Below are 15,741 nucleotides of genomic sequence, written 5' to 3'. Positions count from 1 at the left end.
CTATCCCCTGCTGAGTTCTTTTCCACCTCCCCAGGATCGAGGCATTGCCCCTCCAGCCATGGCACACTGAATTACCCCACCTGCAACCACTTCAGGGACAGAGCAGACATGGCCTAAAAAGCCACCAGAGGCACAGATTCCACCTAAGCTCTCAAACCCCTGCCCAAGGATAAGGGGAGCCCACACAGCCCTTCCTGACCTCCAGCATGAAAACCAAAAGCACTTGCAATTTTATCTGAGCAAATGCAAGTACAGATCATGCTGTCAAACCCTTATTTGATTTGTCTTTCTGGTGGCTCTGCACTGTTTGCCTTCATTACTTTCTCTGCCCTGTGCCATAGTCCAATAATGCAGCATCTGCCCAATAAAAGGTCCATGAATATAATTTACAAGTAGTTGGCACCTTCTGCCCTGTCTGGAAGGGCAGGCTCCCTGGGTACACTGCTGATTGGAAAAAGTGTGGATTTTACAGTCATTCTCAGTGGGGTAAGTAACCTCTGAGCACTGTTTGTAGGTTGATTTATCTTCATGAGGTTGCAATTCTCCCGAACACTTGATTCATGGCTTGAAATTGAACCTCTTTGAGTATATTTCTTTACAGAATCTTTAAAAAAAAGTAAGTCTGGAAAGAAAGAGAAGGGAAGGTACTTTCTTACAGCCCCAGGGATGAGGAAGAAGGTGCCTCTGGTGCTTTGGATATGTCTGAAGGGGGACACTGAGCCAGAGGAGAAGGAGCACTGGTGCTCCCAGTGTCCCACCTCCCCAGGTAAGGCAGCCCTGACTGGGTGAGCTGCTGCATTTACTCTAGGAAAGCCTTTCTGAGACTGAGGTGAGCCTAAATACACACCTGTGTTGGTACATATGGGTGTATAACAGCCCCAGTAAGGGTTTGTTGGGTTATTAGGAAAGAAACATATTTCCTGAGGATGCTGTGAGGGTAAGGGAACACACTGCTGTGTCTCCACACTCCTTTGCTCCGAGGCTTTGGGATGTGCCTGTGCAGCCATGGGCAGAGGCTGGGGGCTGTGCTGTGGAGCAGTGCTTGCTCTGCACCCTTTTTCAGGAGCAAAATGAATCATCACCACTATGGGTGCTAAACCCTGCAGCCTCCGGGCTGGAAGCCTCATAGCCTTGTGCCTAAACTTGCTGAAATTGGTGCAGGTGGCATCACCCTGTGCCTTTGGACTGAGAAGTGCCCAAACCGGTCCTGCCGCCTTGCTGGGGCTCATCCTGTGCTGGCATCCTCACCCTGGCTCCGGGCATCACTTCCAGGGAAACTGGAGCTCCTCCACACTAAGTGCTTCCTGCATCACCCAGACACCTTTTATCACCCTTGAAGGTGATAAAAGTTCCCCAGTGGATGAGCCATAGCCTGGGAGGGAGCAAACCTGTTTGCAAAAGGAGATCTCACTGGGAGAAAGGTCCAGAAGGAAAAGGGGAAATTAAAGGGAAAGTACAAATATTTCCAGTCACAGTGGTGCCAGATTTCTCTATTTTAGTGGGTTTTCTTTGGCCCCATCACACTGTGGGTGAAGGCTGCCTGTGCAGGCAGGAGAAAGGCAGCTTCTGTTCAGGGCTGCCCTGAGCCCTCATGAACACCTGCAGCAGTGGCAGGGCTTGACACAGAGCCTGGTCTCACCAACCATCTCCTGCCAAAGCCTTGGCCAAAAACCAGGTTGGGGTGATTGAAAAGATCCTGCAGACTGGCCAAGTGCGGGGGACCAAGAGCTGTTCCCACCTCTAACACAGACAGGGGAGACAAGTGCGTCCCCAGGTCCCTGTGCCCACACCAGCTTTGCAGGAAAACCAGCTGAAGGCAAACCTCGGTGAGTCTAAAAGAGCACTGAGCTGAACTTGCACTGTCATTACTGCAGGATTAGTTCAGTGCTGCACAGTCTGAGCTTCACCCTCTTGGGACTGAAAGGTGCATTTAGCACAGAAACGACAGGAGGGTGCAGAAATGCATGGAGCAGGAAGAGTCACACTTTGCTTACTCATATTGAGCCATCTCTCTTTTGCCCAGTGCCTCAGACCAAAGGGACACAAAAGCAGGACCCATTTTTCTACCTCTGCTGCCCTTGCTCTCAGCTGCAGAAAGGAGATCCTGCTCCTGCCACCACTGATTCTGAAGTGAAGGCAGTTAACAGGGGGGATCAGAGGTACAGCAGCAATCTGGGGGTGCACAGCAAAATGCCTGGCTGTTTTCTGGGAAAAAAAGTTAAATCCTTCACCTGTGGGATAAGCCTGGTTTTGTGGGGCACAGAACAGCCTCCTGGAGGAGGGAAAATTAAAGCAGAAGGTCCTGAAGATGCCAACAAGTACCCTCTGGCCACATCACACTCATGAGTGTCCCAGCTGTCAGAAGCTGTTACTGTGGGGCCACCGGTGAATTCACACCCACTGGTGCTGCAGCACTGGAGGGGACCTGCCCTCACCAGCAGGGAGGGGACACAGCTGAAGCAAATCCCCTGGCAGAGCAGGACTGCAGAGGGACCATGTCACCCTGCAGTCTGTGCTTGGAGATGCCCCAGCTCCCTCTGGGCACTAAATCGAAAGGATACCAGATTGCTTGGCCTGGTCTTTCCTGTTGTTTTAAATTGTTCTCCCAATTCCTGGCTCGAGCACAGTCAGGCTTTGTGACCAAAATCATCATTGGCACAGAAAAGCTGAGTGTTGGGACGTCCTGAATGGGGCTGAAGATTCCCAAACCTGTTTCTAGTAGGTTTGGAAGGGAAACCATGGACGATGCAGAGGGTGCCTCACTGCTGACCCCAGCCTCTCCCAACACACACCTGCAGAATAAAATTGCACCAGTGTCAGCCAAAGGACCTGTTCAGCTCTGAAGCTGTTGGGCTGGGGAGACACTAAACTTCTGGGGCAAGGAAGCAGGCCAGGAGCTGGCAGGAGCAGCAAAAAGACACAGAGAATTCCTCCCAAAAACCGAGGAAATGCTCACATACACAGCCCATCAGACCAATCTCAGCTCCAAGGGTAGATGGTTTCCTACTGCAACCACTGGCTTTTGGAACAGAGTTAAACTGTTACATCTCCCAGCTATGTCTGCACAGAGACAATCAGCAGAGGGACAAAAATCGTACTTCTAGGAAGAAAAACCTTTAAATGCTTCTGTTGTCATGCTCACCCCACCCCACTGGGTTCAAATGGATGTTTTCAGTCCAATTATCACCACTTACTGTGTTTTCTTTCTTTTAGCTTTTTGCTGCTGCATATCTAATTCAACCATCCATGACTGAATCAGTAGAAATGCTTCTTATCTATCTCCCTTCTTCCATGGGAAGGGCCTGAAGGACCCAGCCCTCATCTTGCCAATGATGCTTGAGCACGGCACTTGCTGCTGTGTTTCAGGTTCCTGCCAGATGGACTCACCGCCTGTCAGCCAGGATTGCCACAGAAAAATAAGAGCGAAACCCAGCTCAAACCATTTGCTTTTCCATCTGTGCAAAGCGGTTGTTTAAATCAGCGCCGGCAGAGAGGTTTGGAGCTGACACCAGAATAAGTTTGGAGAAGTGAAGAGCTGTAGAGAGATGTGGATCTTCCTTTAGCCAGAGCAGAAATCACTGGAGAACATCAGAGGAGCGAAGAGCTCACAAACCACGATGCAAAAGTCAGCTTGAGCCTGGCATTGCTAGCAGGCTCCCAGGATGGCTTGGGGCTGTAGGTGTGGGAGAGAAGAGCAGGCAGCAGCAGCAATATCCTCCCTGCTCCTTATTAATACAGCGGTGAGGCTTGATGGGTCTCCTAAATTATAATGTCTTTCTTGTCATTATCTTGATTTCTTTCTGGTGACAGCAGCAGCAAATTGGTCCCAGCTGTTCTGAGCAAGGGATGAGAAATTAAAAGGAATTAAACAAGCCAAGTGCTGGAGGGGTTGGTGTGCAGGGGAGGGGGGATGGGATGGGATGGGATGGGATGGGATGGGATGGGATGGGATGGGATGGGATGGGATGGGATGGGATGCAGTCATGGGGGTAGTGGGAGATGTCAGGAAGGGAGAAATGGGCTCAGGGCTCACGCTTCTCCCTGCAAGTAGGACACTGAAAAGCAGGTGTCTGCCACAGTGAGGTCTGTCTGCGGAGGGGACAGCCCTGTGTATGCTGAGGCTGGTGCCACACAAGAGGACACATGGAAGCCCCTCAGGGATTCCCTCCTTTGAGGAACATCCCCTGCCTGGGGACAAAGGAGGGCAGTGCTGCTGAGCTTCTTTACAAGCCAGTACAAGAAAGTGTCAGGCAGCAAGGAATTTTTATCAGCTGTCCTGGAAGAGGCAGGAGCTGGGGAAAACCAGATTTATGTCTGTGTCTTTATTTTCTGCTGCCTGTTGGCAGCTCTTGCCCCTGAGGCACTGCCTGCCCTGCCAGGGCATGGAGAGGGTCTTGGAGAACCCCTCCATCAGTCTCTGCCAAATACCTGCTGGGAACCTGTGTCCTCCCCTCCTGGCAGCCCTAGGCTGATTCCAGCTTTTGACCTGGCTTGTAGCCCCAGGGCCAGCTGGAACCATCCTGTGCCTGATGCGAGCTCCGGGGGGGCAGGCAGGGATGTCTCATGCTCAGTCTCAGCATCGTTAATGTGAGATGGTCATTAATGTGAGACAGTCACTCCGCCCGCCCAGGAAAGATAACAAGAAAGATGAGTTTGGCCTCCGAATCCTCTCAGACAGCTTTCTCCAATGTGCCACATTAAATAGTCCTGAACTGAGAAGACAAACTCGCCCTGTCTGCCATGATAAGCACAAAGAGTGATAAACCCACGTAATTAAAGTCTGCCGCTGTAATAACGTTTCAGCAGAGACAGCTGGAATCTAGCCCTGAGCCTGGGTCCATATCTTGGGTTTTAGTTATTTTCATTCAGAGTTATTTTGGAGAGATTCAGCCCAGAGACTGCCAGGTGCCGGGAGGGAGGGGAAAATGCCATCTGGGCATGGTGGAGTGGAGGAGCAAGGGCTGTTGTTCCCTTCCTGACTAATGCAGAGAAGTCCTTAGCAGAAGCAAATACCTTCAAAACCATATTTGAAGAGGAGCTGACCTTATAGAAAAGCATATGGTTCATAAGGAGGCATTTCCCCTTGAGGTACTGTACCATTGCCCTTAGGAACCTGGTCAGGGACAATAGGGACTGGTCAGGGACCAGTTTCACTGATCCTAAATATATATAACACTAGATAAAAGCTAGCTTTTTCCAGTCAGGGCATCCCAGCCTTCCTCTTCTTGCTGGAATTTGCTTCACGCCAATGAGACCCAGAGAGGTGGTGCCCCCTCATCCACCAAATCCCACACAGGAGACCAGGGCAGACCCTGGGACGTGTATGCTGGGGACCCTAAGCACAGCTTGAGGGGCTGTAGGAAAGCCCTTTGCAGACTGTTGTCCTCCGGGTCAGTCTCAGGGCCCTGAGTCCAATCCCCCCAGTGCTGCCAGCAATCTCAGCCAGTTGTTAGGAGTACCTGCTTGCCTCAGAGCTCTGCCATCCAGACGGCTTTAATCCACTTACTGCTGCGCTAATTATCTTTCATCACTTTCATTTCTTAACCAAAGTGTCCCCATGAACAAAATTAAGCATCACACAGGCTTCTCTGATATAAATTCTGCCATCTTTAGCAACCACACAGTTGCTACAGGAAAAGGTGTGGGCTTACCAGTCTCTCTCTTCTAACCCATTGTGGTGGCGTTTTAACCGTGCCCCAGGTGATGCCTGTGAAGGTGCCCAGTGGCTTTAATGGGTTGTCCCTGCTAGACTGTGGGGAAGGTGCATTGCACCTCTGTCCTTGCCCTCACCCTGCCAGCAGGATGGTGGGACTTCAGACACGGAACAACACAGCCCATCACTTCTTAGAGATGTCCTTTGTCTCCCTAGCCCTAGTGTTTTCCCTCCCTATGTCCCCTAAGGTGGGGAGAGGTGGGGTACAAGGGCCCCATCACTTCCCTGCACATGGCCTCATCCCTCCAGGGCTGTTGGGTTTGCTGTGACATAGAAGGGACTGTCCCCAGTGCAGGTGACAGTCGCAGTGCACCACAGCTGAGTCAGCCTGAGCACTCAGAGCTGCACCTGAGCTCCTCCATCCAGGCCCTTGGCTGGGCTGTGCTCCCCATGCTGCCTCTTCCCAGCCTCCCTGCAGCACGTGGCTTCCTGGAAGATGATTTCTGTGAGAATCCGGGCTCTTGGGAAAGCCACTGAGGAGCCAGGCAGGAAGATGGGCTGCCTCTGGTATGGGCCTAAAAACTGAGCCCAGAGGTATCCCTGAGGAGCAGAATCAAATTCTATATCTATACATTAGGGGCTGAACTAGATGACATTCAAAGGTCCCTTCCAACCTGAACTATTCCATGATTCTGTGATTTCTTGCTGTTTGTTTGTCTCCCTGCCTATCTCGTGCTGCCCATCACCATCTCTAGGCACTATGTGTTGGCTTTTCACCACCACCACTAGCCTGGAATAAGAGAAATAAATGAAATATGGTTCAAAAAGCACCCTAAGCTCAAACCCAGCACAGTTTCCTGACGTCTACATTTTCCTGTTTCCCTCCTCCCCTAACAAAGGCTGGGATCTCGGTGGGAAAGGCTGGTGTGCTGCATCCATGGCTGGGTTTGCATCCAAACCTGCCCCCCTGGCTAGCCCTAGACAGGGACTGTTCATTCCCAGGGTCACAAGGGCTTTGCCAAATTCATGCTGTACAAGTTTTCCCCATCCCATGGCTGTGTGAAGGAAAGGAAAAACAACCCTTCCCTTGAAACCATTTTCCCTTGCAAAGGGGCGGCAAAAAATCCGCTGGCACACTCTGGAGCCATTTATCATGGCTACAAATATACAAGGCAATTGCTGTAAAACTTGAGTTTGGCTCCGTAAAGGAAAAAAAACCCCACCCCATGCTTGTTGCAGACAATCATAGCACAAAAAAAAGCCTTACAAGGCTGGGGCAGCCTCATAGATGGATTGCTTTTTAATCCCCAAAGCTAGGGTGATAAATCTTTTCACTGGGAGCTCTGGAGATGCTGTGTCACTCAGGGCATGCAGCAGTGTCGGGGGAAAACAGCTCCAGGAGCTGAGCAGGCACGGGGGGCAGGAGGGTTCTCCTGCAGCCAGGAGCAGGTGATTAGGCAGGAGCTGGCAGCTGGACAGAAGCTACACTAAGTTTGGGAGGACAGATGGACAAGTTTTGGGGAACAGCTCTTCAGAAACAAAGTGTTTGGAGAGGAGATGGTGGCATGGAGCCCAACCTGACCACGTGCTCCGTATTGCAGGGACAGAGAGATGCTTCTCCCAGCTCCGAGCAAAGACACGGAGCAACAGCATCCACACACTTCCTGCATCTCCTGGCCCCTCAGTGTACCTCTACTCTGTCCCATCTGGGGTCCCTTGCGCCCTGAAATATTTATTTGGCTCTCAGACAGTGTTTTGGAATGCTCCTTCTGCCCAACCATCCTGAAGCACCAGCCATTGCCCCTGGCCAGTTACATGGGTGGGAGCAGTGGGAACACTTGCCCATCCTTGGCTTCTGCATTTCCCTGTCCCACAGGGCCCTTTTCTTCTAAAACCACCTCCCTGGTAGGAATAATCCTTCTAATTTATACTGAGAAGGTGGCAGGGGCAAGACTGATCCTGAGGGCTCAGGGCAGTGGGGAACATCGTCCTTGGAGCAAAGAGTTCCACAATTCCCTTCCTGAGGGCTGCAATGAACCCAAGGCAGGAAGGAGTCATCAACCAGTGCCTTCCCCAGTGATGATGGAGAGGTATAAAATGCTCCATGAAACCATTCTCCCTGAGGAGATCAGTTCCTTTTTTATTAGGTTTCATGCAGATTTTACTATTAATTATAGGATTAAAGGACTTGCCCAGCAGCCTTTGATTCCAGCATCTCTTGGGAGCCTGGCTGGCATGTAGTACCTGGGAAGTCTCCACATCATCAAAACCCAGCCAGGGGAGCAAAGTTTGCCCGTACATCTCCACCCAGGAATTGCCACCAGCTGTGCTGCAGCTACATTTCTGCCAAGCTTTTGGGATGTTTTCCAGGGTGATCCTGGCCCAGCTGTGCATGTGGAGCGGGTGGTGGGGCAGCCCCAGCATCACCACCCAATATATCAGGGCTTGAGCAGCACATTCTCCTCCTGCATCTCAGAGAGGAGAATTTGAGGTCACCAAGGAGGATGGGGAGTCCCAGGTCAGAAGATGTCTGGGCTGCTGGGAACACAAGGCTGGATGAAGCCAAAGCCAATGCCTCCCCTTTCTGGCTGCTCTGGACTCCATCCCAGCTGTGCTGAGACCGAGGACCCTGTAAAAAAACCCTGGGAACACACACTCTGACACTGACCAAGGAGCTTGAGCTGCAGCAGCCACAGCTGTATCCCTGCACAGCCTGACTGTTCAGGAGCAGCAGGACAAGTTCTCCCAATGTGCAGCACGAGGGACCCCAAAGCTCCATGCGGGCGTTTGTCACTACATTGTAAAATACTATCGACTGCCTATTAAAAAGCCATTCCCTGGAGATTTGTGGCTGAGGAAGCAGCTGGGTGAAGTGAGATGGGGCAATAATGGCCATCAAGGAGGCATCAGTCACATCCGCCCACGCAGCGGTGATGAGGGGCCCCACGTGGCTGCCAGGGTGCTGTCCCCTGCCAGGACCATCACTGACAGGAGCGAGAGAGGATGAAATAGAAGGAGCTCGATGCCCTTGGCCACACTGACATCCTCCAGAGAGAGGCTGCAAGCAGTCAGCAGGACCCCGAAGTGCAGAGTTACTGCAGCCCAATGCCCACCCTCACCCAGCAGCACCCAACAGGACCCCTCAAGGGCTTAGGAAGGGTTTTGCCCATGTCAGATCCAGCTGTGGGATGGGGAGCAGGGGAAGCCAGCTGCACTGCCCCTGAGCCAGGGACTGGATAGTTGGGAGCAGGAGGGAGTGTGCCAGCCCCAAACCCTGCCTGTTCTTGGTCACTGGTCTGGCTGTGGTCCCATGCAATGTGCTTAGGAGGGGCTGGAAGCAAAGCAGCAGCTGCCAGTGCTCTGCCTGGGGCTTGCTCATCCAGTATTTCTGCTCAAGCAAGCCCCAGGCAAGCCCAAGCTGACCAGAGGCATGACCATGTGATGCTGAGCGAGGGGAGCCTCCAGAGCTGGTCGGGAGGGAGTTGGGGCTGAGTAAGTAGTGCAAAACAAGAGCTCAAACTGCTTGGGCAGTCCCTCAGCTCCTATTTCAGATCCTCAATATTTCATCCTGCAGGACCTGGTGTACACACGGAAGGCAGCAGCATTGATCTCAGACAGCAAATCGATGGGTCCTTCCAGCCCGGGAGAGCATGACCAGTCAGCCCACGCTCCCTGGCATTTTCGTGACATTTTCCGAGCCGTGTGTCTGGGGAAGGACTGATGGCCACAGCTCCAGAGGCAGCTGTCCCTCTGCAAAGGCCCCAGCCCCAGCTCAGCCTGAGAGACCAGGAAGGGTGCAGGCATCCCACTTGTGCCCTCCCTCTTGTGTCCTCAGTGTGCCTGGACCCACAGACCCATGACAGCAGCAGAGCCCCCAGGGAGATCCGGTGAAACACCCCTGGTGTCCATCACCCTGGCATGTGGCCCATCCATCACCCTCCCCAGGAGCATGGCCTGGGTTCAGCCCCATGCAGGGAGCAGACCTGGCTGTTGGGAGACACAACCAGTGCACAACGCAGGCCAATGGTTTTTTTTAATTCTCAGTGAGGCTCAGCCCATGCAGGGCAGGGATGGAGGAGGGCTCCCCACATTCCCCACAAGTACAGGTGACCACAGTGGGCAGAGGAAGAGGAGATTGGCACCCACCACATGCTGGTCAGAGACGGGAGAGGGGAGCATATTCATGCGACACAGTCACGGAGCCTTGGCACAACAGGCAGTCTGGAGATCCCTTTGTCCCGTATTTTCCCCCCACAGACTCCAGCTCTGGAGGGAGCAGCCATGCTCCTTCCGTTGCCCTCAAAGGGCTGGGAATGCAGGGCATGAGAAAGGCTGGGAGCAAGGAGCTGTACCAGCACCCTGCAGCCAGGCACCACTGAAGAGATGTGCCAGAAAAATCAGGGTCACATTGGTGCCAGACAGCCCTGAAGAAGTCTTCAAGGGAAAAGGCACCCACAGACCATTTTTTCCCCACTCCATCCCATGTAAACCTCTCCCAGTCCCTTGGGTCTCAGCCCAGGTGCAAGCACCTCTCAGGCCACCCATCCATCTCTGTGTCCCAAAACAGCCTGGAGTGCCTGAAACCCTGACTCCAGCACCTGGGGGCTCACCCCACTGGGCCAGGAGGGATGGAATGTTTTTGGGGATTGCTGGCATATCCCTGACGTAGAAGTCAGCTGTCCCCACACCACAAAGGATGCCCTGGCCTTGGCCAGGCCTGGTGCTGAGGACAGTAGGATGCATTACAATGCATGCAGACCACAGCAAGGCCACTGCCACTGTGTCCCTGGAGCAGTGCTGCTGATACAACCAGCCTTTCCATCCCAGTGGGACAGCACAGAGAGGCAGCAATCCCTCCATCGCTCCTGCCTCGCTCCCTACCACAGGATGAGTGCCACAGTCAGATGGATGCTGGTGGTGAGGAAGGCTGGTCGCAGTCCTTCCCTGTCCTCCCACTCTTCAGCAGAGGGACACTGCGTGGGTGGTGGCCTGGCCCCTGTCCATGTCCTCCAGCTCGTACTCCTTGGCATCAGAGAGGGGCAGCCCGCTGGTGCCGGGCAGGGGCTCGCACTCGGTGCTGCGGGTGGTCGTGCGGGTGACGCTGGGCGAGTACTTCCGTGCCCACGGCGGGCGGTGGCCGGGGCGGCACATCACCTCCTTGAACATCTCCCGGAAGCGGGTGGACATCAGGTTGTAGAGGATGGGGTTGGCAGCCGAGCTCAGGTAGAAGAAGACACCTGAGATGATGTGGACATACTGGAACATGTGGAGCATGTTGCTGGTCCAGGTGGAGACAAAACTCCAGACAAGGCGGTCAGTGTGGAAGGGAGCCCAGCAGATCCCAAACACCACCACCAGCACAACTGTGGGGAGACGAGGAGCTGGTGTTACTGGGGGGATAGGGATTACCAACCCCACAGAGACCCCCAGTCCCTGGCCAAGCACCGCCCTGTTTCAGCTTTGGCCATAGCAAAGAAGCATTAGAGAGAGGAAGAACGAGAGGGGAAAGGTCCCCTCAGTGCCTTCTGGACTTGCCATGGAAGGGCTGGAGGTCTGGACAGGATCTCCTCCCTCCATCCCCTGCCAGTGCTACTCCAGGTACTTCTGTGCTGCGCCTCTCCACTCCTCATGAGGCAGGCAGCTGGCTCTGTCACAGCCATGCAGCACAGCTGGGGGACTCCCCTGTTTGCATCCAGCCTCTGGGAACCTGCCACCTTCACCAGCAAAGTCCAAGGAGCAAGAGCTATTTGAGACCTTTCCTTGTGCTCTGGTTTTGGTTTTGTTTTTTTATAACCCAGCTCTGCTGATGGAAAGGAAAGGGTGTAGGTATGTATATGTACAGGTAGTCCTGGCGTCCTCTGCCATACCCATGCCACAATGCATCTCTGGGGCACATGGGGACAGGTCCCCCTTTGTCCCCAGCCCAGCCCAAGTGCCATGGAAAGCAGAGTTACCACTTGTCTGGGATGTGGCAGAAAAGCAGCCCTGGCCCTGCCGTTGGACTGGGCTGGGCAATCTGCCATTGCTATGCTATCATGGGACCAGGAGCGTGTGGAGGTCAGCATGCTGGGAGAGGCAGCTACCCATGGGCAGCCAGTTCCCACTCCTGGGAAGGGGGCCAGAGGCTCTGGGAGCTGTGCTGGGGAGGGGAGCAAGAGTGAAGAGCAGTGGGAAAGAGGATGTTTCAATCCAGCCTTGGGTCATTGCCCACAGAGGCTGTGGGGCTGGGCAGAAGTGCTGCCCTTCTGGGAAACCCCATCACTGCCACCAGCATTTGAGGTCTGGGTGGAGGGACAGGGAGTGAGTTCCCCCATCCCAGCCCATCTCCTTTCCCTTTCTCACCCTGCACTTCACTCAAGGAGGGCTTGGTGGGAGCTGGCACAAGCAATCCTCACCGCTGGACCAGAATCACCAGATCTGCCTTTGCCCCAACACCCCCCAAGCCAGACCCACAACCTCGGGAATGACCCAGCCTCAGTGTTCTGGACTGTCCATGACTCAGTTTCCCCCCAGCACCCTCCCAAAACAGCCTTGGGAGATAGTCCCTGGCTCTGCCATCCCCAGCACTGACTCACACAGCATCTTCGTGACCTGCCTCCTCTTGACTTTCTTCTGCCCCTGGGTGTTGTGGCAGCTGCGGCTGCTGCTGGTCTTGGCTCCCAAGGCTTCCAGCATCTTTTCTTTCTTGAGCTGCAGGCCAATAAGAAGGTAGAGGACACTGATGGTCCCCATGGGCAGGAAGAAGAAGATGATGGTGGTGATCTGGATGACGAGATTGTAGGTCAAGCGTGGCTTCACCAGGGTGCAGATCTCTGAATCAGGCACCCGCCCCCGTCCTGGCACGTAGAGAGGCTGCAGCCCATGGAGGCTGGTGTTGGGGATGGAGCAGACGACTGACAAGACCCAGATGGTGACAATGACCCTCTTGGCGTGGTTCCTGGTCACCACGTACTTGGCTTTGAGCGGGTGTACCACAGCGATGTAGCGCTCCACGCTCAGGGCCGTGACGTTGAGGATGGAGGCAAAGCAGACGGCCTCAAAGAGCAGCGTCTTGAAGTAGCAACCGCTGGCCCCCAGCAGGAAGGGGTAGTTGCTCCACATGTCGTACAGCTCCAGTGGCATCCCCAGCAGCAGCACCAGCAGGTCAGACACGGCCAGGCTGAACAGGTAGTAGTTGGTGGGTGTCCTCATGAACCGGTGCCGGAGGATGACGATGCAGGTGAGCGTGTTGCCCACAGCCCCCACCAAGAAGATCAGCAGGTAGATGACACAGACTGGCACAAAGAAGTTGGACCGTCGAGGTCCCAGGTACTTATCCCGCAGCTGCTCCTCTGTCAGGTTGGCATCCTTAGGGTCGAACAAGGTCTCTGGGTGAGTCCTGTTGCTGAGGTCAGGGCTGATGGGCTCCACAGGGAAGTCTTGCTGGGGCAGGGGGAACTCAGAACTGGAGCAGTTGACATAGGGATTCATGGCTGTGGAGAGATGGAGAGGTTTGCGGGATGCTTTCCCAACTTCTCTGCTCCCCCTGCTCCCACTGTCCCTCTCCCCACTGATGCCAGGATGCTGCTAATCACCAGGGCTCTGCACTCTCATATCCATCCTGCCCCAGCCACAGCCTTTCCTTTGGGAAACCACACAAAATCTCCACCTAACCTCCCTCCAGGGCTCCCAAGTGCTTCTTGCCCCATTTCCCATCTGAAAATAACCTTGGCAGCTCCCCAGTCCACCTTAGGCCCTTTGCCCCATCATCAGGGGAATGTCAGCAGGGCTGTCCTCTTTTCCTGCTCTGTAAGCAGAGCAGGATACAGCCCCAAAAAGCCAGCCCCAAAAATCACTCCTGGCCGCAATTCTACCAGCTATGTAGAAGGGCTGGCAGGGCAACCATGAAACAACCAGAGGGAAAATTGATTTTCCAGCAGGATAAGGACTTACAGCTTGTTGGGAAACTCCAGATGAACGCTGAGGTCCCACCACCCCTGCGCCGGACAGGGTCAGGCTGGGGAGGGAGCGTGGGAGGGTATGGAGACTTCACTGCCTTAAGAGGCAGGCAAATGAAATCCTGCCGCTGCTTTCCCCTCGGAGCTCAGCTCGGAGAAGCCGCCTGCCTTTATTCACCTTCTCCCTCTTGTCCGCTGTCAGCTGAGAGGCTGGAGGGTGAGCCGGGGGTGTGCCAGGGGCTTCCTTTCCCGCCGCTGGCCAAGCAAATCGCGGTGCCGAGACCCTGCCCCTGCCAGGGGCTGGCTCGGCTGGCTCCTTATCTACAAAGCAGCACTGCCAAAAAGCTGCCCTTCAGAGAGAGGAAATAACGTTAAGGTAATAAACTCTATTGACTCTGAGAGTCCCAGGGGAGGGCGGCACAGGCGTCTCCTGCCCCTCCGGCAGCCTTCGCAACTCCGGCATTTGTCATTTGCGTGGCCTCGGTGGTGAGTAAAGCATCGATCAGCCCCGCGGCCGCCAGCACTGTCTCCGGCAGGCAATCCCTGGGTCCCCCGAATCACTCCCCCGTGAAGCAGGTGGCTCCCGCCGGCTCCTGTCACACTTGGGTGCGGGGAAGTTGTTGAGCTCGCAGCATCGCCCCGTGCTCCGCGTCCGGCTCAGCTCCCTGCCCGTGTCCCGTCTCTGTCCGCGCTCCCGCCTGCCCTCCGTGCTGGCAACCTGTGCTGACACCCCCGTCCCAGGGGACGCTCCTGCTTTGCGCAGACCCGCGCACACACGCACAGAAATGCACACACACAGACCCACTCACGGTTCCTGAGCCCCTCGGACGCGTGTCAAGGCTGCGTGTCCCCGCTCCGCCCGCGGCTCCTCTCCCCTCCACGCGCTGGACCGGTCCGAGACCCGCCCGGAGCCCAGGGGCTCCCGCTCCGCCTGCGGTGGCCAAGGGCTGGCGGCTGCGGGGCGGGGGCTCCCCGGCTTCGGGCTCTCCAGCCCCGCAGGTGAGGAGGAGGCGGCGGAGGATGCGGGGTCGGCTGCGCATCGTTCCCCCGCTCCGTGCGACGGCGGCGGGCACCGCCAGCCGGCGGGACGGGACGGGGAGGCACCCCTGGGCACACGGACACGCGCCGGTCCCTTCATCCCCTCCGAGGGTGGCAGGGCGCAGGTGGACCCGGTTCCCCCCAGGGATGACACCTTGAAGGGCTCCGGCATCCCGGGACCCACCTACTTCAGCCTGTCCCAGCAGCATCCCACCCTGCACAGAGTCCGAGCTGAGCAGGATGGAGCTGAAAGAGCCCCAGCAGGGCTGAATTCGAGCAGGCAGTACAGGGATCTTGGAGAAGGAGCCTGGAGAGACCTGCCAGGAGAGACCTGCCGCGAGTCCCACGCTCCCCCCTCCCACCCGGGCTGAGCCCCAGCACAGCTCACTGCACTGCAGAGCCCGGTGCTTGTGGCCAGGATGTGAGGAGCTACCTGGATCTGGTGGCCGCCAGCACCAGGACACGGCCCCTGGGGTCCTGCACGCCCCAATCCTCCTCCTGATGCCAGAGCACGCAGCAGATAGAGCAGTACCCCTCACTCCTCGATGATTTTGCTCAAAGAAATTCCAGAGCAGGCAAGGGATGACAGGACAAGACCAGCAAAGCCCTGACCTGGCCCTACCTCTGCTCCCTGCAGCAAACAAGCACCAAGCAGAGGGGAGCTGGCAGAGCGAACATGCCAAGGGCAGGTCAATGGCTGCCCTGAGCCCTGACTTTCCTCAGGAGACCATCTTTTTCCCCAGAGGAGAAGAACTGCTGAAGCCAAAGGCCTGGAGGGTAAATGACTGTAAACAAGACATTACTCAAGGGAAGAAATCAACAAGCTGGAAACAGTGTCTGAAACTGGGAGGGAGAAGGAGAAGAGTTGCTGCCTGCTCCTATGGAAGTCAGGAAATGAAACTTCATCCCCTCCGGGGATGGAGACACAGTAAAACAGGGGATTATGGCAAAGTGCTGGTGACAGCTGGGACAGGACACAGGGACAGCAGCCGGATGATGCTGGCAGGGGCTCAGCAGGGCAGTTTCAGCAGATGCCAGGATGGGTCACAGTGCCAGGGAACTGGCACGTTGCAGGTCACAGCCCCTGGGTGGCAGAGCCACAAACAGTAAGCG

The 15,741-nt window shown here is 55.3% G+C and overlaps 1 protein-coding gene across 2 annotated transcripts; it reads right to left on the bottom strand.

Moving 5' to 3' along the window:
- Positions 1-9,668: 9,668 nt before the first annotated feature.
- On the bottom strand, positions 9,669-14,121 carry NMUR1 (neuromedin U receptor 1). 2 transcript variants are annotated; one of them, XM_017727013.1, is made up of 3 exons: positions 13,586-14,121; positions 12,229-13,125; positions 9,669-11,016 (listed from the first exon to the last, which is right to left on the bottom strand). In XM_017727013.1, exons 2-3 carry the CDS (start codon positions 13,121-13,123, stop codon positions 10,613-10,615), a joined length of 1,299 nt encoding a protein of 432 aa, XP_017582502.1. In that variant the 5' UTR covers positions 13,124-13,125; positions 13,586-14,121; the 3' UTR covers positions 9,669-10,612. The 2 variants fall into 2 exon arrangements, with proteins under 2 accessions (XP_017582502.1, XP_008642831.1); XM_008644609.2 differs by lacking the exon at positions 13,586-14,121 and having other exon boundaries at positions 12,229-13,547.
- Between the last annotated feature and the right edge of the window lie 1,620 nt (positions 14,122-15,741).

The sequence above is a fragment of the Corvus brachyrhynchos genome, unplaced genomic scaffold, assembly GCF_000691975.1.
Source record: "Corvus brachyrhynchos isolate BGI_N302 unplaced genomic scaffold, ASM69197v1 scaffold162, whole genome shotgun sequence".
In the NCBI taxonomy this organism is placed as follows: Eukaryota; Metazoa; Chordata; class Aves; order Passeriformes; family Corvidae; genus Corvus; species Corvus brachyrhynchos.
Note: the sequence above shows the minus strand (reverse complement) of the source record. Positions and strands in the feature narration are given on the sequence as shown.

What these genes read in the sequence shown, in the direction of transcription:
- NMUR1 (XM_017727013.1), bottom strand. Translation starts at nt 13,123, where the DNA reads ATGAATCCCTATGTCAACTGCTCCAGTTCTGAGTTCCCCCTGCCCCAG. An exon ending in GCAGGTCACGAAGATGCTGT is followed by an intron (nt 11,017 to 12,228) that starts GTGAGTCAGTGC and finishes GTCTCCCCACAG; the next exon opens with TTGTGCTGGTGGTGGTGTTT.